At 37.7% G+C, this 27,433-nt stretch overlaps 1 protein-coding gene across 1 annotated transcript in view; it reads right to left on the minus strand.

Annotated features, from left to right (window-relative positions):
* SCN11A (sodium voltage-gated channel alpha subunit 11) overlaps positions 1-27,433 on the minus strand; it is a 104,101-nt gene that overhangs the window by 44,428 nt on the left and 32,240 nt on the right. Inside the window, exons 11-15 of the mRNA XM_003794470.1 lie at positions 25,582-25,711; positions 24,224-24,462; positions 13,571-13,750; positions 11,231-11,596; positions 9,073-9,501 (exon numbers count right to left, since the gene is read on the minus strand). Coding sequence (XP_003794518.1) covers positions 9,073-9,501; positions 11,231-11,596; positions 13,571-13,750; positions 24,224-24,462; positions 25,582-25,711 — 1,344 coding nt within the window. The remainder of the gene's footprint in view (positions 1-9,072; positions 9,502-11,230; positions 11,597-13,570; positions 13,751-24,223; positions 24,463-25,581; positions 25,712-27,433) is intronic.

Here is a 27,433-nt window from a genome sequence, read left to right on the forward strand (position 1 = left end):
CTTTGTCATGACAAAATTAGCAGCTATTCTTTTAAATTTTTTTTTTTTTTGCAGTTCTTGGCTGGGGCTGGGTTTGAACCCACCACCTCTGGCATATGGGGCCAGTGCCCTACCCCTTTTGAGCTACAGGCACTGCCCCATGAGTGTTTTCTTTTATTTGTTTCCTTAACCTAATTGTCCTTTCACTCCCTCTTGCTTTTTAAGTTACCATGCCTCTGGCCTAAGGTTTCAATGAGTCCCTTTGGTATAGGACCAAAAGCATGAGAAAGTTGAAGAGGAAGAAGGGAAAAAAGACTTAAAAAAGAAAAAAGAGAATTAGAGGGGGTGAATAAAAGGGAATATTGACAAAAAAAGAGGCACAGAAAGAGGGAGATAGGAGTAACAAAGTGTACAGTGGGGTACTTAAACACACACCTTAAGACCGCCAACTTCTGGGGCTGCTGGGTTGGGTGGTTTCCTTGAGGTCAGCAGCTCTTTGCCAGCCTGAGACAACATGGTACCCCCACCTCCACCAAATAGAGAGGAAAAACAAAAATAGTATAAATCCAACCAAAAAAAACAAACAGAAAACCTTACAGGATAAAATTGGGGGGGGGGGGAATCAAATAACAAGGGCAGAAAAACTAGCAAAAATGAAGTTCTTATTATTAAAGAAGACAACAATGGAAAATTATATTTACACTGGATAAATGAAGAAAGAAAGAAAAGAGAAAGAAAAATCGGGGGTGGGGGAGTTGAAATAATAATAATAATGAAAAAAAATCCAAAAACAAAGCAATGTATATATCTTGCTGAATATTGTCTGGGCAACCGGTGATCTTCTGGGGTATGAGATGCTAATCACAATGCTGATACAGCTGTAGGAGACAGAGATTGGCCTTGCTGACTATTTTGCCCTCAAACCCTATAGGGTTGAGAGCCTGAATCTCTCTTCAACACACTTAAAAAACACTTTAAGTCATCTTTTAATCGCTAAGCAGAAGCTTTCCCAGGAAAGCACTTGTCACCAGGATCTCTCCTGAAGTGGCTGCCCACTTATCCAGTACACCAAAACTGGCCTTACTCTATGCCCCTGAGGGCCAAGGCCACAAGGCATCCCTCCCACTGCCTACACTGAAAGTTCCACTCTTCCTCAGTGTCTCAGTCCTGGCTTTTGGCACTGCTCACAGTCACTAGATCACTCACCCAAGGTCTCCCAGCCTGAGCCTTGCTCTGTGATCCTGAGGGCAGAGGCTGCAGGGGCAGTTCTCCCACAATGGCTGCACACATGGCCTATAGATGAACAATGTTAGCTCCGTTCCAGCCAAGCGGCTCAATCCTGTGCCCTGGACAATGCTTGAAGTCATCCATACTCTCACCCAAGTTCTCCCAAGGTAATTCAACTGAGTTCCCAAGTCCAAACAAATAAAACAACCCACAGGGAAGGCTTTCCCTGTCTGCAATCTCACTACCATTATAGTTACAGCTGCAGAAACCCATTTGCAACCACTTGTCACTTTTCCACTGCTTTTGTTCTCCTCTTGGGGGTCCAGAAGCCTCTTGCTATTTTTCTGCATCCCCAAAGGGATAAGCTCGCAAGCCAGAGATGCCTGGAGTCTTCTCCCAATCTCACTGCTCCCAGTTGCAAAGAAGCTGTTACTTGGCCACCAGCTTGCTCTGCCTACCTTTAACCTTCTTAAACAAAACAATTTCCAGCCCAGGATCCTATATCCTGCTAAACTGGGTTGAAGTCAAATACTTCACTGACATCCACATATTGAGGAAATTTTCCATGATTTGACCAGCTCTACAGGAAATACTCAGACCTATTCTTCATAACAATCAATAGGAGAGTACACCACCAAAGTAAACCCACCCAGAAATTAAACAACAAAGCCTAGCTTCCACAACAAGGAGAGGCATAAAATAAAGATCTGGACTTCTAAAAAATAAGATGACCAAAACTCTGCCATATCTATCAATTCTCTCAATTAATGGGAATGGTTTTAACTCTCCTTTAAAGAGGCATAGGCTGGCCCACTGGATAAAAAAACTCAGGCCAGATATCTGTTGCCTACAAGAAACTGACCTTACTTTAAAAGATCAAACAAGACTCAGGGGGAAGGGATGGGCAATGTTATTCCAGGCAAACAGAAAGCAGAAAAAAGCTGGGGTTCAAATCTTATATGCAGATAGAATGGAATTCAAATCAACAAAAATGATGAAAAACAAAGATTGACACTATGTACTGGTCAAAGGAAAGAAGAAATTTCAATAGTTAACATGTACTCTATCTGAATGCTCCTGAATATATAAAACAAATCCTAACTGATCTGAACAATATGATCTCTTCCCACACTATAATAGTTAGCGATTTTAACATCCCATTAAGCTGTATTGGACAGATCCTCCAAGCAGAAACTAAACAAAGAAATAAAGGGCTTAAACAAGACCCTAGAACAAATGGCCTTACAGATATTTATAGAACACTTTATCCTAACAAAACTGAATACATATTCTTCTCACCACCCCATGGATCATCTTTCAAAATTGATCATATCTTAGGACACATGGCTACCCTTAACAAATTCAAATGAACAGGAATTATGCCCTGTATCTTCTCAGACCATCATGGAATAAGTTGAACTCAATAGCAACAGAAATCTTCATATTCAAATAAAATCATGGAAACTAAACAACCTTATGCTCATAGATGAGATCATTAGATTTCTGGAAAGAAATGATAATAAACACATAAATTATCAAAATCTATGGGATACTTCAAAGGCAGTCTTTGGAGGGAAATTTATAGCATTAGATGCCTTCACCAAGAAAACAGAAAGAGAGCAAGTCAACAACCTAATGGGCTATCTCAAGTGACTGGAAAATGAAGAACAATCTAATCCCAAACCCAGCAGAAGAAAAGAAATAACCAAAATTAGAGCAGAACTAAATGAAATTGAAAACAAAATAATTATTCAGAAGATCAGCAAAACAAAAAGTTGGTTCTTTGAAAAGATTAATAATATTGATAAACCCTTGGCTAGACTAACCAGAAACAGAAAAACAAGATCTCTAACAAAAACAAGATTGGGGCAGTGCCTGTGGCTCATTGGGTAGGGCACAAGCCCCATATACCAAGGGTGGCTGGTTCGAACCTGGCCCCATTCAAACTGTAGCAAAAAAATAGCTGGGCCTTGTGGCAGGTGCCTGCAGTCCCAGCTACTCAGGTGGCTTATGCAAAAGAATCGGCTAAACCCAGGAGTTGGAGGTTGCTGTGAACTGTGTGATGCCACAGCACTCTACCAAGGGTGATAAAGTGAGACTTTGTCTCTACAAAAAAAAAAAAAAAAAAAGGAAATTATAGAGGGGAAATGACAACAGCCATGGAAATACAAAAGATTCTCAACAATTGCTATAAAAAATCCTATTCCCAGAAATATGAAAATGTAGAGGAGATGGATCAATATCTCAAAGCACAATGTCTTCTAAAACTCAGCCAGAAAGGTTTCAAAATCTTGAATAGACCAATGTCAAATACTGAAATAGCATCAGTTATACAAAATCTCCCCCAAAAAGAAAATCACTGGACCAGATGGTTTCACACCAGAATTCTATCAAACTTTCAAAGAGGAACTGGTTCCTATAATGCATAAACTTTTCCAAAATATAGAGAAGGAAAGAATCCTCCCCCAACACATTCTATAAAGCAAATATCACCCTGATCCACAAACCAGGAAAGGATCCAACAGAAAAAGAAAACTATAGAAAAATATCATTAATGAATATTGATGCAAAAATATTCAACAAGATATTAGCAAACAGAATACAACAACACATAAAAAAGGTTATACACCATGATCAACTGGGTTTTGTCCCAGAGACACAAGGTTGGTTCAACATACACAAATCTATAAATATAATACATTACATAAATAGAATCAAAAATGAAGACCATATGATTCTTTTAATTGATGCATAAAAGGCTTTTGACAATATTCAGCATCCTTTCATGATAAAAACACTCAAGACAATAGGCTTAGCAGGTACACTCCTTAAGCTGATAGAGGTTATCTACAGCAAACCCCCAGCCCATACCATGGAGTAAAACTAAAAGCATTCCCACTCAAACCTGGAACCAGAGAAGGATGCCCACTGTCTCCACTGCTATTTACCATAGTGTTGGAAGTCCTAGCCATCACAATCACTTAAGAGAAAGAGATCAAAGGAATTCAAATGGGGACAGAGAAGGTCAAACTCTCCCTCTTCACAGATAACATAATCTTATACCTGAAAAACCCCGGGGATTCAACTACAAAGCTCTTAGAAGTGATCAAGGAATATAGCAGCATCTCAGGTTACAAAATCAATACTCACAAATCAGTAGGCTTCATATACGCCAATAATTGTCAAGCTGAGAAGAAAATCAAAGACTCTATTCCTTTTACAATAGCACCAAAGAAGATGAAATACCTGCAAATATATCTAACAAAGAACATGAAAGATCTCTACAAAGAGAATGATGAAACTTTGAGAAAGGAAATAGTAGAAGGTGTCAACAAATGGAAGAACATACCATGCTCATGGATTGGAAGAATCAACATTATTAAAATGTCCATACTACCCAAAGCAATCTGTAGATTTAATGTAATCCTCATTCAATCACCAATATAAGACTTTAAAGATCTTGAAAAAATAGTACTTCAATTCATATGCAACCAGAAAAGACTCTGAATAGCAAATACAGTTTTTAGAAATAAAAATAAGTTTCACATGTACCCTTGTAAGATGCACCATAGGTGTGGTCCCACCAATTACTCTCCCTCCACTCATCCTCCCCCTTCCATCCTCTCCCTTTCCCTTTTCCCCATATTCTTGGGCTATACTTGAGTTACAGCTTTTATATGAAAGCTATATATTAGTTTCATAGTAGGATTGAGTATATTGGATGAAAAAAAAAAGTCTGGAGGCATTATGCTGCCAGACTTCAGATTATATTACAAGGCTATAGTGATCAAAACAGCATGGTGCTGCCACAAAAATAGAGACATAGATTTATGAAATAGTATAGAGAATCTAGTGATAAACTTAAGTACATATCATCATTTAATCTTTGATAAGCCCAACAAAAACATGCACTGGGGAGGAAAGAATCCTTATTTAACAAATTGTGCTGGGAGAACTATCCACATGCAGAAGCCTGGACCTGGACCAGCACTTCTCACCATTCACAAAAATTGGTTTTTGTTGGATAAAAGATTTAAATTTAAGACACAAAACAATAAAAACTTTAGAAGAAAGTGTGGGGAAAACACTTGAAGATCTTGGCCTGGGAAAAAACTATGAGGAAGACCCCCCTCCCAAAAAATAAATAACTAGGACTTTATCAAGCTAAAAAGCTTTTGCACAACTAAGAGTACCACAGAGCAAACAGATAGAATGGGAGAAGAGTTTTACATGTTATGAATCTAGCAAAGGCCTGATAACTAGAATCTATATAGAGAACTCACATTAAACAATAAGAAAAGTGCAAACAACCCTCTCTGTAAATGGGCAAGAGATTTGAACAGAAACTTCTCCAAGGATGGCAATTGAATGGCAAAAAAACACATGAAAAAATGCTCATCATCTTTAATCATCAGAAAAATGCAAATCAAAACCACTCTAAGATATCAACTAACCCCAGCAAGATTAGCTCACATCACAAAGTCCCAAAACAACAGATATTGGCATGGATGTGGAGACAAGGGAACACTTCTACACTGATGGTGGGATTGCAAACTAAAACAGCCTTTTTGGAAAGAAGTATGGAGAACCCTCAAAGATCTAAAAGTAGACCTTTCATTTGACCCTGCAATCACCTTACTAGGTATCTACCCAGAAGAACAAAATCATTTTACCACAAAGACACTTGCACTAGAATATTTATTGTGGCTCAATTCGTAATTGCCAAGTAGTAGAAGCAACCTAAGTGCCCATCAACTCATGAATGGATCAACAAACTGTGGTATATGTATACCATGGAATATTATTCAGCCATTAAACATGATGGAGACCTTACATCTTTCACATTTACCTGAATGGAGTTGAAATACATTCTCCTTAGTAAAATATCTCAGTAATGGAAAAATAAATATCCAATGTACTCCATACTAATATGAAATCAATATATAAACAATTACATGTTCATAAGAACAATGACTCAGTATCATAGTCCAGTTCGGTAATAGAGGGAAGTGGGGGGGGGGGATGTATCACAGAAGGAGGGAAGGCATGAGTGGGATCTCACTTAATGTGCACATTGTGAGGATGTATAACATGCCCCCTAGGGGAGGGGCTCTTCTACAAACAGAACTTTACCCTGGAAGTGAGAACAATGCAACCTAAAAATTTTACCCTCATATTAATGTGAATAAAGTTTAAAACAAACAAACAAAAAAACACAATGGCATGATATATTCAAAGTGCTAAAGGAAAAAAAAAAAGCTGTGCAGTGAGGAGACCCTTGACAGAGCAATCCCCACAACACCAACCTCAGTGAAGAGAGTCTCATCTAGCTCTAAGCTTGAACATCTTACAACTATTAGGAGAGTTCCCAGCAAAGAACAAGAGGCCTACAAACCTATTAACCCAAAATTGAAAAAAGAGGCTTCAGATGAGAAGGAACCCAAAAAATCAAAACAGATCAACACTTCCAAGAGATCACAATGGAGCTACAATAAACTCCAACTACAAGGAAATTGCTAAAATGACAGAAAATTGAATTCAGAATATGAATGGCAAATAAGATAAATGGAATTAGAGAGAAAGTTGAAAACAAAAAGCAAAAAAACAGCTCTGCACCCATAGCTCAGTGGTTAGGGTGCCAGCCATATATACTGGGGCTGGTGGGTTTGAAGCCGGCCAGGGGCTACTAAACAACAACAATAACAGAAAAATAGCCAGGTGTTTTGGCAGGCATAGTGAGATTCTGTCTCAAAAAAAAAAAAAAAAAAAAGCCAAAAAAATTTCAGGAAATTCAAGAAAAAGTCACTAAATGGCTTCACAAAATTAGAAGGCATAAAATAGAACTTAATTGAAAGAGTCATTCAGAGATTTTCAAAATGCAGCAGAAAGTTTCAGCAACAAAATAAACCAAGGAAAAGAAAAATTTCAGCACTTGAAGATGAGGCTCTCAAGCTAACCCAATCATATAATAAGGCAGAGAAGAGAACAACCATGATGGAGCAATCACTTAGAGAGATATGGGGCTATGTGAAGTGAACAAATAAAGAAATCATAGGTATCCCTGAGGGAGAAGTGCTAAAAGCATGGAAAAATCCATTTGAGGGAATTATTGTGGGAAATTTCCCCCCAGTATCACCAGAGATCCAGACATCCAGATATAAGATGATCATCAAACTCTGTAGAGATTTGGGGATTTATTTTTTTTTTATTAAGTCATATATACATAGATCATGAATACACTTATGCCTTTGTGGGATTCAATGTGTTGATTATTTGCACAAACTGGAATGCTTACATCCTACTAATTAACATAGTTTTCACCTCATTTATTTAATCACAGTGTTAAGACATTTGTGTTCAAAACTTGATAGATTTGACTTGTACCCTTACAATATGCTTCATAGGTGAGGTCCCACCATTAACTCGCCCTCTATCGAACCACCCCCCTCCCTTCAAGATTTATAGGACATCTCTAAGACATAGTATTCAACCTGGCCAATCAAAATTAAAGAAAAATTCCACAAGCAGCTAGATATAAGCAACAACTGACCTATAAGGGAAAGCCCATCATGGTAACAGGAGACTTCACAGTAGAAACCTTACAAGCCAGAAGGGAATGGGCCTCCATCTTTAATCCTCTTAAATAAAACAACAACCAACATGGAATATTGTATCCTGCAAAACTAACTTTCACATTGATGGAGAAAATAAGTCTTTTCCAGATGAGCAAACGCTGAAGGAATTTGCCAAGTCCAGACTCGCCTTGCAGGAAGTACTCAGACCTGCATTATACATGGATCAGCACAATAGACTCTCACCAGTGTAAAAACCACCAAGAGCTGAAGGTTGGAGCCCAGTCACCAAACTGGCTCAAGAGATAAAACAGAACAATAAACTTTTACGCAGTAGGAAAACAGAAATACTCTCTAATAAATGTGAATGTATTGAAATCCCCACTCAAAAGACATAAGCTGGCTGAATGTATAAAAAAATAAAAGCCAAGTATGTGCTGTTTCCAGGAAACAAAATGAAGATCTGTTATTTATGTCATGCATCTATTATAGTTTGAATGTTTGTGCCCTGCCCCCTAAATTCATATGTTGAAATCCTAATCTCCAAGGTGACAATATTAAGAGGTGGGGCCCTTAAAAGATTATCAGATCATAAAGGCAGAGCCTTCATGAATGAGATTAGTGTCCTTGTAAAGAGACCCAAGGGAACTTGTTTGCCCTCGATGTGAAGACACAGTAAGAAGACACCATCGGTGAACCAGGAAGCAAGCCCTCACTAGACATCAAATCTTCAGGGCCCTTAACCTTGAACTTCCCAGCCTCCACAACTGTGAAAAATAAATTTCTGTTATTTAGAAGCTACCCAGTCTATGGTAATTTGCTAGGGAAGCTTGAATAGATGAAGATAACATCCATTGCATTCATACTCCCTGACAGCCCTCAACTTCCACCACTCCTCTCTCATGAGACTGGTCTCTGCAGAGACTAAGTTTGTTCCTACCACTGTCTCTTTTACCAGGCTATTCACTTCAACTTCTATATCCCCTTTCCTGACTTTTCAACTGACCCAAGCTCTGTACTTCTTTCAGGGTTAAACCAAAAGTACTTTCTTTTCCTGTCACCTCAGCCTATCTTGCTCCCTTTTGAACTCTTCTTACACTTCTCATCCATGCCACATGCACAGGACCAAAATTAGGACCTGCCCTGGGATGTACATGTGGGTATCAAAGAACAGCCACCACATCTTGTACCAGTGGCTGCACAGTGCTCATAACAGGGCAGGCAACCAGTGTCCTTTGGTAACTCTAGCTTTGTACTATGTATAATCTCTAAGTCTATGTACAAACCTTCATACCTGTCTTTCAGCTTTAGGCTGTGTGATGGGCTGTGCATTTTCTCCATCAGGAGATTCAATGTCAACTTCTTCCTCTGCAAGTGGGGCCAGCCAAGTCCGATCATGCCCAGTGCCCAAGGTCCTTGGTGCAGAGGTTAGTATACCAAATTCCTGGGTCTCTGAGATCTTTTTCATCTCTGTGACCAGAGGAATGACATCTTTGCTCTCTGTAGCAGGACCTCTTCTCATCTCTTTTTGCTTTGGTGAGTTTTGCCTCCTGCACCATCTTCGATAGAAATGTGCAAAAGTGTGTATCACAAAACAAAAAGCCTTATGGAACCGAAGCAGGGCTAAGTGGACTTTAGTTTTCTTGGCTTCTCCTTCTAAGTTACCATCTCTCTCCTCGTTGCTAAAGGAATTGAGCAGTAAGGCAATGAAGAGGTTGAGTACCTGGGAATGGATTGGGTAACAAAGAAAATGAAAAATTTAGCAAAGGATACTGTGGATTTTCAGAAAACATAATCAAATGAGAGTTCTATCTTCTACTGTCTCCCAAGAAAGTTTGTCTTTAAAATAAATAAGAGAAGATTGAGAAAGGGATAGAGATAATAAGATAGAACAAAAGAAAAATTTAGAGGGTGTAAATAGCCAAATCCAATTTATGTATAAACAACATGCATGTGTAGGTCCTGGCCAGGATAAAACAAAGCAGGATAATCAGGGACAAAATTAAGAGTGTGCATTCCTTGGGACTCAGCTGGATCACAGCTTGGATTTTTACTGGAATTGCCCACAGGTATAAGGATCTGATATCCAAGACTGTTGTACAGTCCTCTCCTGTTTGTATAGTTCACACTTAGTACAGTTTCTTTAGCTTCTGTTGCCTTAATCTTCATGAGGTATTGGGGCTGAGCCAGAGGAGTTTGGACCAAATCTGCAACTCTTCTTTTGAAACACATACTGCTTTAAATTCAGATTATTTGAACAACTTTTTTCTTTGGTGTTTTTTGTTACACTTACCTTACAATTCATTATCCTAATCTCCTCAAATTCTTTTATTTGTGGTTCTTATAAGCTCAAAGATAGACAGCCATCTATCTGGTGAGAGGTGCCTTGTGAGTGTGAATGGATCTAGTCATAGTTCCATGAGAAGTCCCATCTCTGGATCTTCACTCAAATTCTCCTCTGTTTGTCTAAGTCCTCCTTGCCTCTTAAGTGGTCTTATTACATATCACATCTTCCACAAATCCTTCCTCAATGCTGTCCTCTCATGCCCTGTGGTGATGTCCTGCTTTTCTAAACTTTTGTATCATTTACTGTCTACATATACCATTTACTAGGTACTTAGGGTGAAGCCATAATATGTAGATAGTTAATTATATTTTCATGATAGCTCCAACTTGATCCTGAAGATCTGGTGCTCAAGCATCCTGTGTGTCTTCTGTCTCATCATATCTTCACTGGTGTTCATTTAATGAGCCTCTCCATAAATATCTGTGTTTCTGGCTTCAAGTAACAGACTCAACCCGGCTTACACAATAGCATAACAAGAAGTTTGGAGATAGAACATGGGACCAATTATGACATCAAGACATGTTTGTTTCCTCTTTCTATTAAAGTTTGCTCAATGTTGGTTTTGTTTTGGGATCTCTCTCTCTCTCTCTCTCTCTCTCTGGAGACAGAGTCTCACTTGTTGCCCAAGCTAGAGTGCAATGGCATCAGCCTAGCTCATGGCTACCTTAGACTCCTGGGTTCAAGTGATCCTCCTGCCTCAGCCTCCCAAGCAGCTAGGACTACAGGCACAAACCATAGCACTGGCTCATTTTTTTTCCTATTTTTAGTAGAGATAGGTCTTGCTCAGGCTGGTCTCAAACTCCTGAGCTCAAGGGACCCTCAAAGCTAGTTCTTGTCTTTACATGAAAAGAGATGTACACTGTAGAAACATGGGAATAATTCTTGCTTTGAAAAAGTGCATATATGAAACACAGTCAAATGTGCCATGGAGATTTTGTTTCATGGTCATCACACTTTCCTCAAACTAAAGTCAAATGGATATTTAAGATTTTTGTTTAGCATTATATTTAGAATAATAATGTTTACCAGTGAAGTGTTGCAAAACAAGCTAAGGCATGTGTGTGTTTTTTTTTTTTTTGGTAGGGGGGAAATCTAATAAACTTACCACAAGTTTTCCTATCACCATAATTGACACAAAGACAATAATGCACAATGGTATTCCATTTGCTTGCATACATTCCCACATGTTTTCAATCCATTCCCCACAGAGGATGCGGAATACCACCAGAAAAGAGTGGTAGAAATCCCCCATGTGCCAACGCCGTGGGCATGGGTTAGTAGTGTCACAGGGTTCTTCTGTCTTTGCAGACTTGAATGTAGAGCCAAAAAGCTGCATGCCAACTACTGAGAAAATAAAGATCACAATAGCTAGGACCACAGTCAGGTTTCCAAGGGCTCCAACAGAGTGGGCGATTATCTTAATTAGTGTGTTTAAAGTTGGCCAGGATTTGGCTAACTTGAAAATCCTCAGCTGTAAAAATAAACAGCAAACAAAATTAAAGAAAAGTCAGTTAAGGAAAAACTCCATCCTCTCATCTATAAAGCAAATGGTATATTCCCAAACAACACTTTTCAAACTCTTTTCAAGGCCAGATCCATCCTGAACATAATCCCCAATTCCCTGTCCCAATCTCATACTCACCTCTATCTACTTTTTGATTTAAAAGTGGAAATATTTTATTCTTATTTTTTTAACGATGAAGACTTTCAGATTAGCATAGTGATTGAGCATACATACAAAATTCATTGAGCATACAAAATGAATGTTTCATTCTATATAATGTGCTAAAGGCTAGCAAACCCTGGCTTGAGTACCAAATCCAGGTCATTGACTTTTTTTGTATGTCCTGATGAATATAAGAATGTTTTTTATATGTTAAGCAGTTGAAAATAACCAAAAGAAGGATATTTCGTGACATGTGAAAATCACATTAAATTCAAATTTCAGTGTCCAATGATAAAGTTTTAATAGAACATAGCCAATATTGTTGATTTTCAAATCACTTCTGTGCTGAATAGTAAAGCCTAATAGTTACAATAGAGATCATAGACCTATAGAGCTGAAAATATTTACTATCTGGACCATTATGGAAGAAGTTTGCTAATTTCTGCATTATATAATTTTGGCTGAAAGTTTGAATCTAAGCCTTTTAACAATGATGAGAGTAATGTGACATTTTCTACCTAGGAGAAGAAGGGTGAACAGCTATTTAAGACAAGTAAGAGAAATTTCATTCATGGAACCCCATAGACCATAAAAATAACAGCCTTAGAGAAAACACAGCAATTAGCTTTAAGGTTGTTTCTTATAGTAGCTTTCCATGTAAAATGATGATTTCACCACAAAGCATAATCCTGTTAAGAATTAACAATTTGGGGATAGAAATGTTGTAGGCCAATAAGACTTAGGCCTAAAGAGAAAAACTGTCCTTGTCTACTCAGAAAGGAACTAAGGAAACCTTAGGAAGAAATCATGGTTGTATTCTTATATACAGACAATGCCACAGAGTTCCTTGCAGTGGAACACAGAACATGGCTGTGGTAAGTCTAAACAATGGTAAAGCAAATACAATTTTGCTCACCTGAGGGCCAATAAAGCATTTCTAGAGAGGCCTAATAATACCTGACTTTGAGCAGTGTCACTAAATCAAGTGAGTGTCTTCTCTATAGGCTTAGAAATCCTATCCATGCCTCCCCCAAAATAAATATCTTTTAAAAAAGACAAAAGCCCACTTTAGAGGTTTCCCAATTCCCCCTTTAGATGTGGTTTCTCTGTAGTTTTCTATCTGTACCTCTTCTGGGTTCTGTCGCACTTTACTGGGCATTATGGTCACTTCTGGTTCAGTCTTATACAGGCTTTCACTGCAAACTCCCTGAAGATGATGATTTCTTCACCTTTGTATGTTCCCTCATGTTGACCTATATTAGATACTCTGCAAAAGTTGCCAGATGCCTCCAAATAGACAGTAAAACTACAGAACAAGAATGTGCCCCTGGCAGCAGTGAAAAGGGACCTTGTTGTCAAGCAGCACTTGCTAGCAGCACCCTTCTTCTCATGGGCTTAATAGTCTTCACCTCCCCAGGAGGATTCAGTGTGAAGATACCTGCCTCAGAGCTCCATGGGGTTGGAGAGTATTGTAGGGATTGTGCACAAAGCAAGACAGAGAGTCTTGATACCGGGAGACACAATTTGGCATCTGGTTGCCTAAAGGGTCATCTGTGGGGGTGTATATGGGAGGGGGCTCAAAGGTTTAGCCAAGAGAAAGTACCCTTGGAACTCCTGAAACTACTAAAGACCTGGATGGGAAGAAGAGGAAAGCCAGTTTTGGCTCTGGGATTAAGTAAGATGAATTAAAGTTTAGTCCAGGATAACAAGTGACCTCTCTCAAGATTATTTTCAAATTTGTACAGCTAAGTTATGCAGTAAAATAAGAAGGTGCCTTACCACTCTGAAGGAACGCAAGAATTGCCATCTTGGTTTTGAAGATTTATTGGTCATCACATCTGCAAAACTCAGAACAGCAACAATGCTGTCAAAAATGTTCCAGCCTCTGCGAAAGTAATGGTAGGGATCGAGTGCAATAATTTTTAGGCACATTTCTGCTATGAAAATGCCAGTGAAAACCTACAGTGGGACAAAGAAGAATGAGAAAAGGAAGCTACCTCTCCTGGAGACCCATTTTGTAAAATGATCCAAGGGAATTACAGAGGTTACAAAGAAATGAAAAGTATTCTCATGGTTGATACTCTATACCCCAAAGTCCATGCAACAGTGACATTTTCTGCTGCAGCATGAACCTCACCGAGCCTTTGCTCCTCTTTCCAACCCCTCCATGGTGCCCAACCCCAGTATTCCCAAGCTCAAAGACCTTGGGTTGTAAAATGAGTATTATTTCCCATTCTGTTGAAAAGACAGCAAATTGGCTTCTTGGTAGGTGTCAGGGTGATAGAAGATGTCAGGGTAATTCTTCTGAATTCACTTAAAATACAAGCTAAAACTCCAAAATTGGGGGGGGGGGGAAGAGTGGGTAAACAACAATGCTGAAAATAAGGATAAATATCCTCCATCATCCAGGAATCAGGAGTTTACCTAACCACTCCACATCAGCACTTTGATCATAATACACAAAAAGGGGCTCATATTAGAGAATTAAAAAACACTGACAGAGACAGAAAAATGTCTTTGAGCAATTCAGTAAATGAGATGAGCCCTAGATTGCTTATGGTTGTAAGGAGGATTAGTGAATTAGTACATAATTCTAAAAACTCACTCAGAATACAGTGTTCATAATTCTGGAAGAAAATATCAAAGAATAGAAAGGAGGGGCAAGAATTACAGAAAGGGCTTAATGTTGTGTTTTCCATGGGCAAAAAAGGTTTTGCCTTTGTTTTAGATAAATTAAATAAATACAGGCTTACATTAAATAAATACAGACTTATTCAACATTTACATTCAAAAATGTTGAATAAGTAGTATATAAATTAAAAATTAATCTCTCTCATATATTTGTAGAAAATAAAGCAAATCATTTCTTCATAGCTAATAGCACATTCTCTATCAAACATATACACAGAAACACATATACAAACAGAAAATTTTAAAGTAAGAATATGAAAATAAAGTAATCTTAAAAGGGTTAAAACCTTTAAAAATATTGTCAGTTTTAAGACTATCCACTATAGTTCTGGTGGGAAAATCTCTAAATGATTAAACCTTTTTATTAAATGTAATAGTTTATTTGTTTTTATAAATTATTCAGTGATTTATAAGAAACATGCCTAAAATAAAATGACACAAATTAAAAATAAAAGAATAGGAAGGGAGAATCAAATACATGTATTCAATACCAGGTTAGATCTGATTGATCAATATTTAAGTGCACTTACAGGAGTAAATCTCAATGAAAATCAAGCTGGAAGAGAGAGGAGGAATGGGTAAGTAAATCAACACCTACTGGGTATAATGCACGCTGTCTGGGTTGGGGATATCCTTGAAACCTCTACTCAATTTATGAAAAAAATTATGTATGTAAACAAAACACATGCACCCCCTAATATTCTGAAATAAAATCTATAAGTAAAAGAGTAGGCAAAGATAAATCCAAGATAGACAAATAAAAAGAAATCAGAGCAACACAGAAAATTCAAGTTTATCTCCATACTCTGCCTTTAAACACTACTGTCTGCCCCTGCTCAATGTCATCACCAGTACCAAAAAGCATACAGTGGTGCCTGTCCTAGATAACTGTGGACTAATTTCTTCCCCCTTTGACTCACTACTCTTCCTTTTATCCCCTTTACATTTTGGTTATCTAACTCTCCAGAATCCCTAGATGCCCTGGGACAATTGGTTTTACCAAAGCAATCCAATTTCTATTTATTGGTTCTTGGGAGCTCAACGTATTCCCCTGATTTGAGCAATCCTTTAGACTGAAGAGTCCATTTCCAAGTACAGTCCAACAGAATTCCATAAAGAGGCATAATTCTCATCCATTCAGAGGTGAGAGGTTTGGATGTGTTCCTTGGAATTTAAGGTTCCAAGGCCTCCCCCAGCCACTACCACCATGGAAGCAATAGATGAGGTGGCTGCTATTTTTTTTTATATTGCATATCTAGAGAAAGAGGGCACATGAAATGGATACACAAGCTGTGTGGATAGTATTACATGCTTCCTATCAATTTTTAGAAGCTAGGGTGCAGCTGCTGTCTGTGTACTTGGAAAACAACAATGTCCCTTTGGCTCCTCCTGCTTCTGGAAAGAGTAAAGACAAATGTCATTTAATCAGTCAGCTTCCAAATGGAAAACACAGCCTTACCTCAACATCAAGATGCCTAGTCAGTATGAAAGCCTAGATGGGGGCTTTTGTCATTTCCTATTGTTAGACCAGCCCCTAAAGTGATGGACAGACCGACCACCTTTGCAACTGAGAAGTTCTGTCCAAGGAGATCCCTCTGGGTTCTCTGGGTATTCTCTGAAACTAATCCAATACCACATTCCACCAAGTGTACTAAAAGGTGAAATCTGCTGACTCCACTAATGCAGGAACCATGTCCCTTTCGACACAGCATTCTGCCTCCAACTGAAACAATGTTGCAGCTCATTTCTGGAATATTTCAGCAGAGGATAACTGAATACACTGGCCTGGAGCCCAAAAGACCCTGACCTGGTAGGAGGAACTGGCTGCATGTCACGTTTACCACAAAGCATGGTATCTACTCTGACCCATTCACACCTACAAGGTATTTCTTCCCAAAGACAGTATGGAGAAAGGAACTTAAATGCAGACAGCCTATAAGGAGAACTACCCTGGTTGTATACTATTGTATCTCTGCTTATCATGGGAAGGATGACAGGTACCTGTCTGTAATTCCAAAATTCCACACTATACTAAACTTGATGCATAGTAGAAGCTTTATGAACTAACTTCTGATTCAATATGTACCATATATTCTCATTAATATAAAAAGAAATTAATTTTAAAAATACAGAAAGAAAACACAAACAAAAATATTTTAAAAAACATAATAAAAGAGAAACAATAAACAAACAAAAATACATGCACATACACACACATACATATTGCCTGGTAATACTCTGCAATGATAAAAATGATCACCTTTGCTATAAAATCATGGAAAATGAATTTCTCCTTTGTATTTGCCTTATTTATGATTTTTCTTATTTTTAAAACTTTAAAAAAGCTTGCATTTACTTTTAAATTAAAAAATAAAACAAAACGTTAATAAGAAAAGGCTAAACATTCAGGTAAGATTCTTAGCTCATTAACCCATTTATTAGGGTAGGGCATTCAATCAGTAATTATTTACTATTTCTGATATTTGGGAGGCCAATTTTCTCTTGAGAAAAATGCCTTCTATAGGAACCATGAATTAAGTAAATAGCCTCTGAAAAATCCACTCACTTATCTTATCTTTCCTAATTTAACTGAGACTAGATCCATCAGTGTGAAACATATTGAAGCAAGTGCCAGTCTGCTACCCTACCCTGTCTGCTCACCACGACCCCTCCCAGGGAAGTAAACCTCCTATAGAACCCAGGCACTGACTCACCTTTCCAGAAATGACAACTAGTAATGATAGCCACATTATTTTATAACAAATTATGTCATCAATATCCTTGGAGACCATAGTAGTCACTATCATGCATTTCTAAATATGGTTAGCATTGTCTTGATTATCCAAGATAGCTGATCTTTTAGGATGTCTGCTTGCTTCTGGCCTACCACTAGATCACTAAAAAGACAACTTAACATAATAGAGGGCCAACAACAGGGCCCATGGAAAATTATTGAAATGAACTGGGTAAAAATAAAATCATAACAATCATCTTTTCCTTCTACTCCACTAAAGACCTAGGTCAATTTAGGCCACTCATAGAATGTTTAGAGTTTGAAAGAGTTATAATTTAAAGTTTAAAATATGACTCAGTCCTGGCAAGATTCATCACCTGCTGACTAAAGAGCCCTTGGGGTTGGAAAAACATTAACAGTAGCCAGGTAGTAGTTATGCAGGCCCTGTGAGACCCAGTATTGTGCTGGCTTTAGTCTCAGCTATGATGGCCATGGGAGGACATTTGTCACCCTTCCCCCCAACTCCAGGTTGTATGACATGTATAGTGAGACTCCTTCAGTTTGTGAGAAAGTGAGAGAAGAGAGTGAAAGACTTTGCTTGGTAATCTAGGAAATTTCCTAATATCTTACCAAGCCAATCAAGGAATTACCACCAGGAGTTTGCAAGAAGCAAGGTGTTATAGGGCTTAGCATGTCCCTTAGTGCTGATATGGCTGCAGTGTCCAAAGACTTAGACCACAATACTCACTTTTCTTTGAATACCTGGAAACCCTTCTCAACAAGCACAACAAAAAGAATTAGTCTTCTCTGACTCTTCATTGCCCAGACATTGACAAAAATGCATAAGCATCTAGAACATCCAAGAAAATATGTCCTCACCAAATGAACAAAATATGGCAACAAGTGGATGTTGGTGGTATAGTGGCTAGCATAGATGCCTTCCAAAATATGGCACCAGTGACTAATCCCAGAGTGATGGAGATATGTGACCTTTCAGATAGAGAATTTAAAATAGCTGTTCTGAGGAAGCTCAATGAACTTCAAGACAATACATGAAAGAAATTCACAATCCTATCTGAGACTGAAATAATTTAAAAATGTAAACACAATCCTGGAGTTAAAAAATTTATTTGAAACACTGAAAAATGCATCAGAGCATATCAATAGCAGAATTGATCAAGCGGAAGAGAGAATGAGTGAGGCTTGTAGATATACTATACAAAAATATAGAGTCATAAAAATAAAAAAGAATAAAGCATGCCTAAAGATATAGAAAAACCCTCAAAAAGGCAAACCTAATAGTTTCAAGGCTTAAAGAGGAAATATAGAGAGAAATTGGGGTAGAAAGTTTATTCAAAGAAATAACAGACCTCAGTACTAATATGAAGCCAGTAGGTGATCTAATTCACACCTACATAGGAGAAAGACTCATTTCAATTCAAGTCAAAGAGGGAGAGGGAAGGGGAGGTTGTGGTGCTCCCCGCATTATGGGCACAATATAGGGGTGTATAGCACACCTTTTGGGTACAGGACATAACTACAAGAGGGACTCTACCTAAGAAATTCAAATATTGAGACTTGGTTATTTGTACCCTCATATTACGCTGAAATAAATTTTAAAAAAATAACAGACAACTTTCCAGTGCTAGAAAAATAGATCAATATTCAAGCACAAGCAGGTCATAGCAAATTTACCTCAAATAAGACTACATCAAGGCATTTAATAATCAAACTTCCAAAGATCACAGATAAAGAAAGGATCCTAAGAGCAGCAAGAGAAAAGAAACAAATAACATATAAGAAAGATGTAAATAACATATACATCTTGCATCAGACTTCTCAGTGGAAACCTTACAGGACAGGAGAGAATGGCATGACATATTCAAAGTCCCAAAAGAAAATTTAATCCAGGAATATTATACCCTGCAAAAATATCCTTCAAACATGAAAAAGAAATAAAGATTCTTCCAAACAATCAAAAATTGAGGGATTTCATTAACACCAGACTTGTACTACCAGAAAAGTTAGAGAGAGTTTTTCAATCCAAAAGAAAAGAACACTAATGAAAAATAAGAAATCAGCTGAAGGTATAAAATTACCAGTAATAGTAAACACACAGAAAAATACAGCATACTCGACTGTCATTGTGGTGTGTAAACCAGTCATATCTTGAGTGGGAAGACTGAAAAGACTAATCTATTAAAAATAATAACTATAACTTTTTAAGAGGTAGATAGTATAAAAAGATATAAGTAGAAATAACAGAGTCAAAAATGGGAGGAGGAGATGGAGTGAAGTAGGATTTTTTAAGCTTTCTCTTTGTTTGCTTAGTTCTCTTTTTATTATAATCAAAGTTAAATTGTCATCAGCTTAAAATAACTGCCTATAAGATTGTTTTGCAAGCCTCTTGGTAACCTCAAACAAAAAAAACCTATAATAGATACATAAAAAATAAAAAGCAAGAAATTAAAGCACACTACCAGAGAAAATCATTTTTACATAAAGAAAAAAAGGAAGAAAGGAAGAGAAGGCCGCAAAATAACCAGAAATCAAACAACATATATGTACCAAATAGTGCAGTACCCAAATATATAAGGTGAATATTATCAGAACTAAAGAGAGATATAGACCCCATTAAAATAATAGCTAGAGACCTCAGCTCCCTCCTTTCGGCATTGGACAAATCATCTACACAGAAAATGAGCAAAGAAACATCCTTAATCTGCATTATAGACCAAATGAACCTAATAGATATTTACAGAAAATTTTATCCAATAGCTGTAGGATACACATGCTTCTCAGCACAGAGGTCATTCTTCAGGATAGATCATATGTCATGCCACAAAATGAGTCTTAAAATTAAAAAAAAAATGAAATCACATCAAGTATTTTGTTCGACTATGTGGAATAAAACTAGAGATCAATAACAAGAAGAACTTTGTAAACTGCATAAATTCATAGAAGTTAAACAATATGCTCCTGAATAACCAGTGGGTCAATGAAGAAACTAGGAAGGGAATTTTAACATGTATTGAAAGAAACAGAAACAGAACATACCAAAATCTGTGGGATACAGCAAAAGCAGTACTAATAAGAAAGTTATAGCAGTCAGTGTGTACATTGAAAAAGCAGAAAAACTTCAAATAAATGACCTAATGAGGCATTTTTAAAGAACCAGGAAAACAAGAGCAAACTAAACCCCAAATTAGTAGAAGAAATAGTAAAGGTCAGAGTAGATATCAATAAAATTCAAACAAAAAATATGAAAAAGATCAACAGAACACAAAGTTAGTTTTTTAAAAGATAAATGAAATTGACACACCTTTAGCCAGACTATTTTTTTTAAAAAGGGAGAAGACTCAAATAAATAAAATCAGACACTAAAAGAAAACACTACAACTGATAGCACTGAAATTCAAAGGATTATTAGAGACTACTATGAGCAACTATATGCCAAAAATTGGAAAACATAGAAGAAAAGGATAAATTTGTAGGCACATTCAACCTACCAAGATTGAGCCATGAAGAAACCCAAAAGCTAAACAGGCCAATAACTTTGACTCAAACTGTACCAAAGAGATTTATGCAACCAAACATTTGTACCCCCATAATATTTTGAATTTTTTTGAAGTTTAAAAAAAAAACAAGCAATGAAACAGAAGCAATAATAAAAGGTCTCCCATCAAAGAAAAGCCCAGAGCCTTGACTACTGAATTCTGCCAAAAGTTTCAAGAAGAACAAACAGCAATCCTACAAAAATGATTCAAAAAAACTGAGTGGGAAATACTCCCACATTCATTCTATGAGGCCAATATCACCATGAGGCCAAAACCAAACAAAGGTGTAACAAAAAAAGAAAACTATAGGCCTATCTCTCTGATGAACACAGATGAAAAAAAATCTTCAACAAAATGTTGAAGATTCAACAAATTCAACAAATTCAACAACACATTAAAAAGATTATTCATCATGATCAAGAGGGATGGCTACGCAAGGGTGGTTTGACATAGCAAATCAATGAATGTGATTTCCTCCTTTCTCTATCAATAGATCATTTTAAGTGATGCTGAAACCCATTTAATGAAATTCAATATCCCTTCAGGACAAAAACTCTCCAAAAATTTGGGTATAGAAATAACAGACCTCAACTGACAAAAGCCACATATGACAGACTCATAGCTAGTATCCTACTGAATGGGAAAAAAACTGAAAGCCTGTCCTCTAAGACAAGGATGCTCACTTTCATCATTGCAACTCAACACAGTACTGAAAGTTATAGTTAGAACAATCAGAAGACAAAAAAAGAAATAAAGGGCATCCAAATCGGAAAGGAAGAAGTCAAACTATCCCTGTTTGCAGATGGTATGATCTTATGTTTAAAGAAACCTAAAGACTCTACCCCAAAACTGTTTGAATCTATAAACAAATTTATAAAAGTTGTAGGACAGAAAATCAGCATACATGGGATGGGAACTTACAGCCTACAGCTCCTTGGGGAGCTACATCAGATCCCCAAGTGCAGCCCCTTGACCAAATACAAACTTCACAGAACCAATGCCTTCATTAAAAGGATTTGTTTTGTAAAATTTGGGGTCAGTCAAAAGGCTACGTTCAAGGATCCAAAAGACCACAAGTAGCCCTAAGGTTCCCCACTCCTTGGAAGGAAACCAAGAAACTAATTTTACAATAGCTACAAAATAAAATAAAATAACTTAGAAATTAACTTAGGCAAAGAAATGAAAGATCTCTACAATGAAAACTATAAAAAACTGATGGAAAAATTTTAAGAAGACACACAAAAATGGATATATATTCTATGCTCATGGACTGGAAGAACAAATACTGTTAAAATTCCCATATTACCCAAAGTAATCTATAGATTCAATATAATCCCTAGCAAATTACTAATGACATTCTTCACATATACACACACACACACACACACACACACAAAACCTAAAATTTATACAGAGCCATGAAGGACCCAGAATAGCAAAGCCATCCTGAGCAAAATGAACAAAACTGGAGGAATCATAATACCTGACTTCAAATTATATTATAGAGCTATAGTAACCAAAAGCATGATAATGGCATAAAAACAGATACATAGACCAATGAAACAGAATAGAGAACCCAAAAATAAATCCACACATCTAAAGCAAACTCATTTTCAGCAAATGTGTCAAAAGCACATACGGGGGAAAAGACAATCTCTCCAATAAATGGTACTGGAAAAACTGGATTTCCACATGCAGAAGAATGAAACTAGATGCCTATCCCTTGCCATATACAAAAATTCACATCAAAATGAATTAAATCCCATTCTGTGAGACATAGATTAAAAATAAAAATCAAAAATGGATTAAAAACTTAAATCTAAGACATGAAACTATTAAAGGAAAACATTAGAGAAAAACTCCAGGACATTGTTCTGGGCAAAGATTTCTTGAGTAATCCCTCAAAAGCATAGGCAAAGAAAGCAAAATGGACAAATGATATCACATCAAGCTAAAAAGCTTCCACATAGCAAAGGAAATCACCAAGAAAATGAAGAGACAACCCACAGAATGGGAGAAAATATTTTCCAACTAACAAAGAATTAATAACTAGAACATTTAAGGTACTCAGACAACTCAGCAAGAAAAAAAACAGGCTCGGCACCTGTGGCTCAAGTGGCTAAGGCACCAGCCACATACACCTAAGATGGCAGGTTCGAATCCAGCCCGGGTCCGCCAAACAAAGATGGCTGCAACCAAAAAATAGCCGGGCGTTGTGGCAGTGCCTATAGTCCCAGCTACTTGGGAGGCTGAGGCAGGAGACTTGCTTGAGCCCAGGAGTTGGAGGTTGCTGTGAACTATGATGCCACAGCACTCTACTCAGGGGGACAGCTTGAGGCTCTGTCTCAAAAAAAAGAAAAAAGAAAAAAAGAAAGAAAACAAACAAATAATCTGGTTTAAAAATAGGCAAAAGATTTGAATAGACATTTCTCAAAAGAAGACACAAATGGCCAAAAGATATATGAAAAAGTGCTCAATACCATTAGTCATCAAAGAAATGCAAATAAAAATCATAGTAAGCTATCATTTCATCCCAGTTAAGATGACTTTTATCCAAAAGACAAGCAATAACAAATATTGGAGAGGATGTGGAGAAAGGGATCCTTATATGATGTTGGAAGGAATAAAAATTAGTGCAATCACTATGAAAACAATATGGTGCTTCCTAAAAAACTAAAAATAGAACTACCATATGACCCACCAATCTCATACCTAGGGGTATATATATATTTCCATATATATATGGAAAAATCTATACACTAAAAAGATGTCTGCACTCTCATGTTTACTGCAGCACTTGTTTACAATAGCCCAGATTTGGAATCAACCTCAGTGTCTGTCAGTGGATGAATGGATAAAGAATATGCCATAAATTCTTTATACACACACACACACACACACACATATATATATAAGAATAATCTTCAGAATCCTGTCATTTTCAACCATATGGGTGGAACTGAAGAACATTATGTTAAGTGAAATAAACCAAGCACAGAAGGACAAATTTCACCTGTTCTTCCTCATATGTGGGAGGTAAAAATTAAAACAATTGATGTCACAGAGGCAAAGGTGAAGATTACCAGGGGCTAGGAAGGTTAGCAAGGATAAAGGAATAAAGTGGAAATGCTTAATGGGTGCAAAAATACAGTTAGAATGAAGAAGATCTAATATTTAATAGCACAACAGGATGTCTCTATCAACCATGGGTTGTTATGTATTTTAAAATAACTACAATGGTGGACTTGGAATGCTCCTAAAACCAAAAAATGATAAATGTGTGGGTGATAGATATCCCATCCCATTCGTCCTGATATGATCATTACACATTGTATGCCCATGCCAACACATTTCATGCACCCTATAAATATAAACGACTATTATGTAACTGTAATAATTAAAAACAAAAATAAACCAAAAACAGTTTTATATTTTTTAAAAGCCTGTTACCATATTCCCTGTATTCAAGATATTTTCAAAACTGTTGTCCATATTGTCATGCTCCATGGCCAAAAAGACAGTGTTGATTATAATGCAGATGGTGATGGCCAGCTCAGTAAAGGGGTCAGTCATCACAGTTCTCAGGACCTTCTTAATGCATAGCCACTGGGGGCTACATTCCCACACAAGGTATTCGGATGCGAGGTTTTTCCCACATGGAAGGCAAGGTTCCTGTGACTTTTCTTGTTCTGGAGGAGAATGAAAAAGTGGTTGAGGAGTTAGCTATGAACCAGTCTAGCTGCTCTTTGCCTGAAGACTTTCCTTCCTCCCTCTTTCCCAGGGTCTCTTGCAATACATGATCACTTGAGAAGGGCACTGACTTGTGTAGCCAGAAAGGTTTTTCCATCAATCACAGTGCAGAAGAGACAATGTCCAATATACAACTAGCACATGGTATAGTCAAGTACATCGTATCTTTACAGTTGTGTTGAGCATCCCTGAGCTGGACTGAAGATTAGAGATATAGATATAGAAGTCAACACTAGCTGGCTGTGAATTCATGAGATAGATACAGACCCAAGCTATGTCCACTCAAGATAGACCATGGAGATAGCTGTAAAGGGCATAAATGGCAGCCAGGACTTAGGGGAAGGAGAGATAGTCAGGCAGAGGCATCTATAAGTACCAAAACAATAAAAGGCACTCAATCAGCTGGCTGAGTTCAGGCCATAAAGCAGCTGCACAAGTGATTTCCCTGGAACCATTCCAGGGACGTACTCAGGGCAAGTGAGGTGATGCAATAGGTTCACCAGTGCTAAGGGACCCATTGACTTCACCTTTGCAGGGTCTTTCTCCTGCCCCTGAACACCAGACCCTTATTTGGTGCCCTGTTACTTGCTATTGATCTGGCCCATCAGATAGTTCTAGTCTGTCTATAGAGGTCCTCTGTCACCCAGTGAGATTCCTGACTGTAACTTTGATAATAGCTGCCACCTCCTGGAGACATATATAAGTCTTCTCTTCTTGGGCTGGCAGTTGCTGTCACACAGACCTGCTGTGAATGCCTGACCTGGTTATGAGGTCCTATCTATGCTTCTCCTCCAATATCCCTGAAGCCCAAGTCTAGCCAGTTCCTACTACTAGCCAAGTGCCAACTCAGAGGCACTGAGGAAAGGTTCAGTATCTTGTAAGCCACTTAGCTGACATGCTCCAGAGGCATAGGATCTGTCACTCTTTGCAGGATGGTATAATGGGTTGCTTCCCAAAAAAGCCTTTAAGGCAGAAAGTTTCTGGAAGGCCAGGGGAAAAGAGAATGGGCAGATATCATTGAAATTAGGCTTTCCCTTGTCCTGGGAGGCAGAACTTACCCCTCATGGTGATGGTAAGGATGCTAACAGCACTCAGTGCCCTCTGTCTTTGTAAGGGGTCACCATGTTCATCAAAGTGGTCCAGCGACAGATTCTGAGACAGTCGTTTGGTTTGCTCTAGGACATGTGGCTGTAAGAGAAGGCACGATGGATGTTCTAAAGACAAGGGCTGCCTGTCTTCAAAACTACACAAACTGCTTTGTTTCAAAGCCACACGCAATTAAGGTACTCAACAATTTATGAAAGTCTACTCACCCTTACAGCATGCCAAATGTTCAAGTTTTTTGTTTCATATTTAACAGATAAGAGAAATATTATTTGGACATTCAAATTTATTTTGCATGCACATTTCAAGAGTCTGCCCTACAAAAATTTTACTTTCTGTTCTTTATTCATTGTCCACAAAGAGTGAACAATACTTTGCAAAAAGTGGTAAGTAATGGCTAGGCTATGAAAACAATTAAAAGTCTAATTTGGAAATAATGTTTGTAAAGAGCAGAAATGGAGGATAAATTTAGAAAGGTGAATTAGGGCCAGATAATGAAATGCCTTGAATAATTTCCTACACAGATTTTAGAAGATTCAGTAACAAAAATACCACAGTCACAAAATCTATATACTAAATCCCAAGCACACCTTCAGGCTATATCCAAGAGCATACTGATTCTTACTTTACCTACAATTCTAAAGTCACTAGAGATTAAAGGACATAAACCTTTAGCTCTCCAGACAGCTGGAGTACCCATAATGGCTTATTTCTCTAAGGTTCTGACCAACCACAGCCCAAAGGGAACTACCTCTTTATTACATGCTAACCTGTGTACCTTTTCTATAGCAATTCCCTATTCTAGTAAAAAAGAAAAGACATTTTGCATAAGATATCTGGGACTTTGTCTACTATTACATGAAGTGAGGAAAAACTGTTAAAACAGCAAAAGAAATATCTGCAGTCTCTTCATTATGCTGTGGTCTCTCAATCATGAAACCTGTCCCCATCACTACAGCAAAGAACTGACAGTAACAGAGGATGCGATCCTTCCATCTAACTCTGCGAAGCTACCTTTATCCCTTTCCCCACGCCATTATCAAGCATGTATACTCGCTTTGTACCCACTTCATCTTTCTTCTCAGGAAAGTGGCTCTTGCCATCCTTCCCTGGCCTTTATCTTCAACATCTTCCCCTCTCTAAATTTTCTCTTCAAAATTAAAACCTGTCTGAACATTCCTACCTTAATGCTAAGAGTAACTTTTTCTACTGTGCCCCACCCATGGCTTCATTTCTGCATATCACACTGCCCACTCAACATCCCCACTTGGATGTCCAATAGCCACCTCAAAATTGGCACATCTAAACTGCTATCTTTCCCACCTCAAAACATGTTCCTCTCTTGAATGTTTTCAATTTTCTTAGAAAATTACCCTCCATCAAGTCATCTACCTATGTCAGAAACCAGGAATCATCCCCACCCTCAACATCAATTCAATTGCCAAATTTTTATCTCCTGTTGTTCACTGTACTCTGTTAATCTCTTTTTTTTCCTTATTGCCCTAACCCTGGTTTAAGCTATGGCTACCTCTTACTTGTTACTTTGATAACCTCTTAACTGGTTGCTTCCAGTCTTGCCAATCCTCCAATCTCCTCTCTTCAATGCATCCAGGATTTCAAAAATGTAAATCTGGTTATATCCATCTCTTGCTTAAACCTTTCAATGCTGCTTACCCCTTGCCAGCAATGCAATGGTGAACTCTTCAGCTGGGTTTTGAAGACCTTTTGTGATCACTCCATCTTACCACTACTGCTTCTTGCCACCCACCCTCCCCAACCTAATCTCTCTCTCTCTCTCTCTCTCTC

Source organism: Otolemur garnettii, unplaced genomic scaffold, assembly GCF_000181295.1.
Source record: "Otolemur garnettii isolate 467f Iridium unplaced genomic scaffold, OtoGar3 scaffold00082, whole genome shotgun sequence".
Lineage (NCBI taxonomy): Eukaryota > Metazoa > Chordata > Mammalia > Primates > Galagidae > Otolemur > Otolemur garnettii.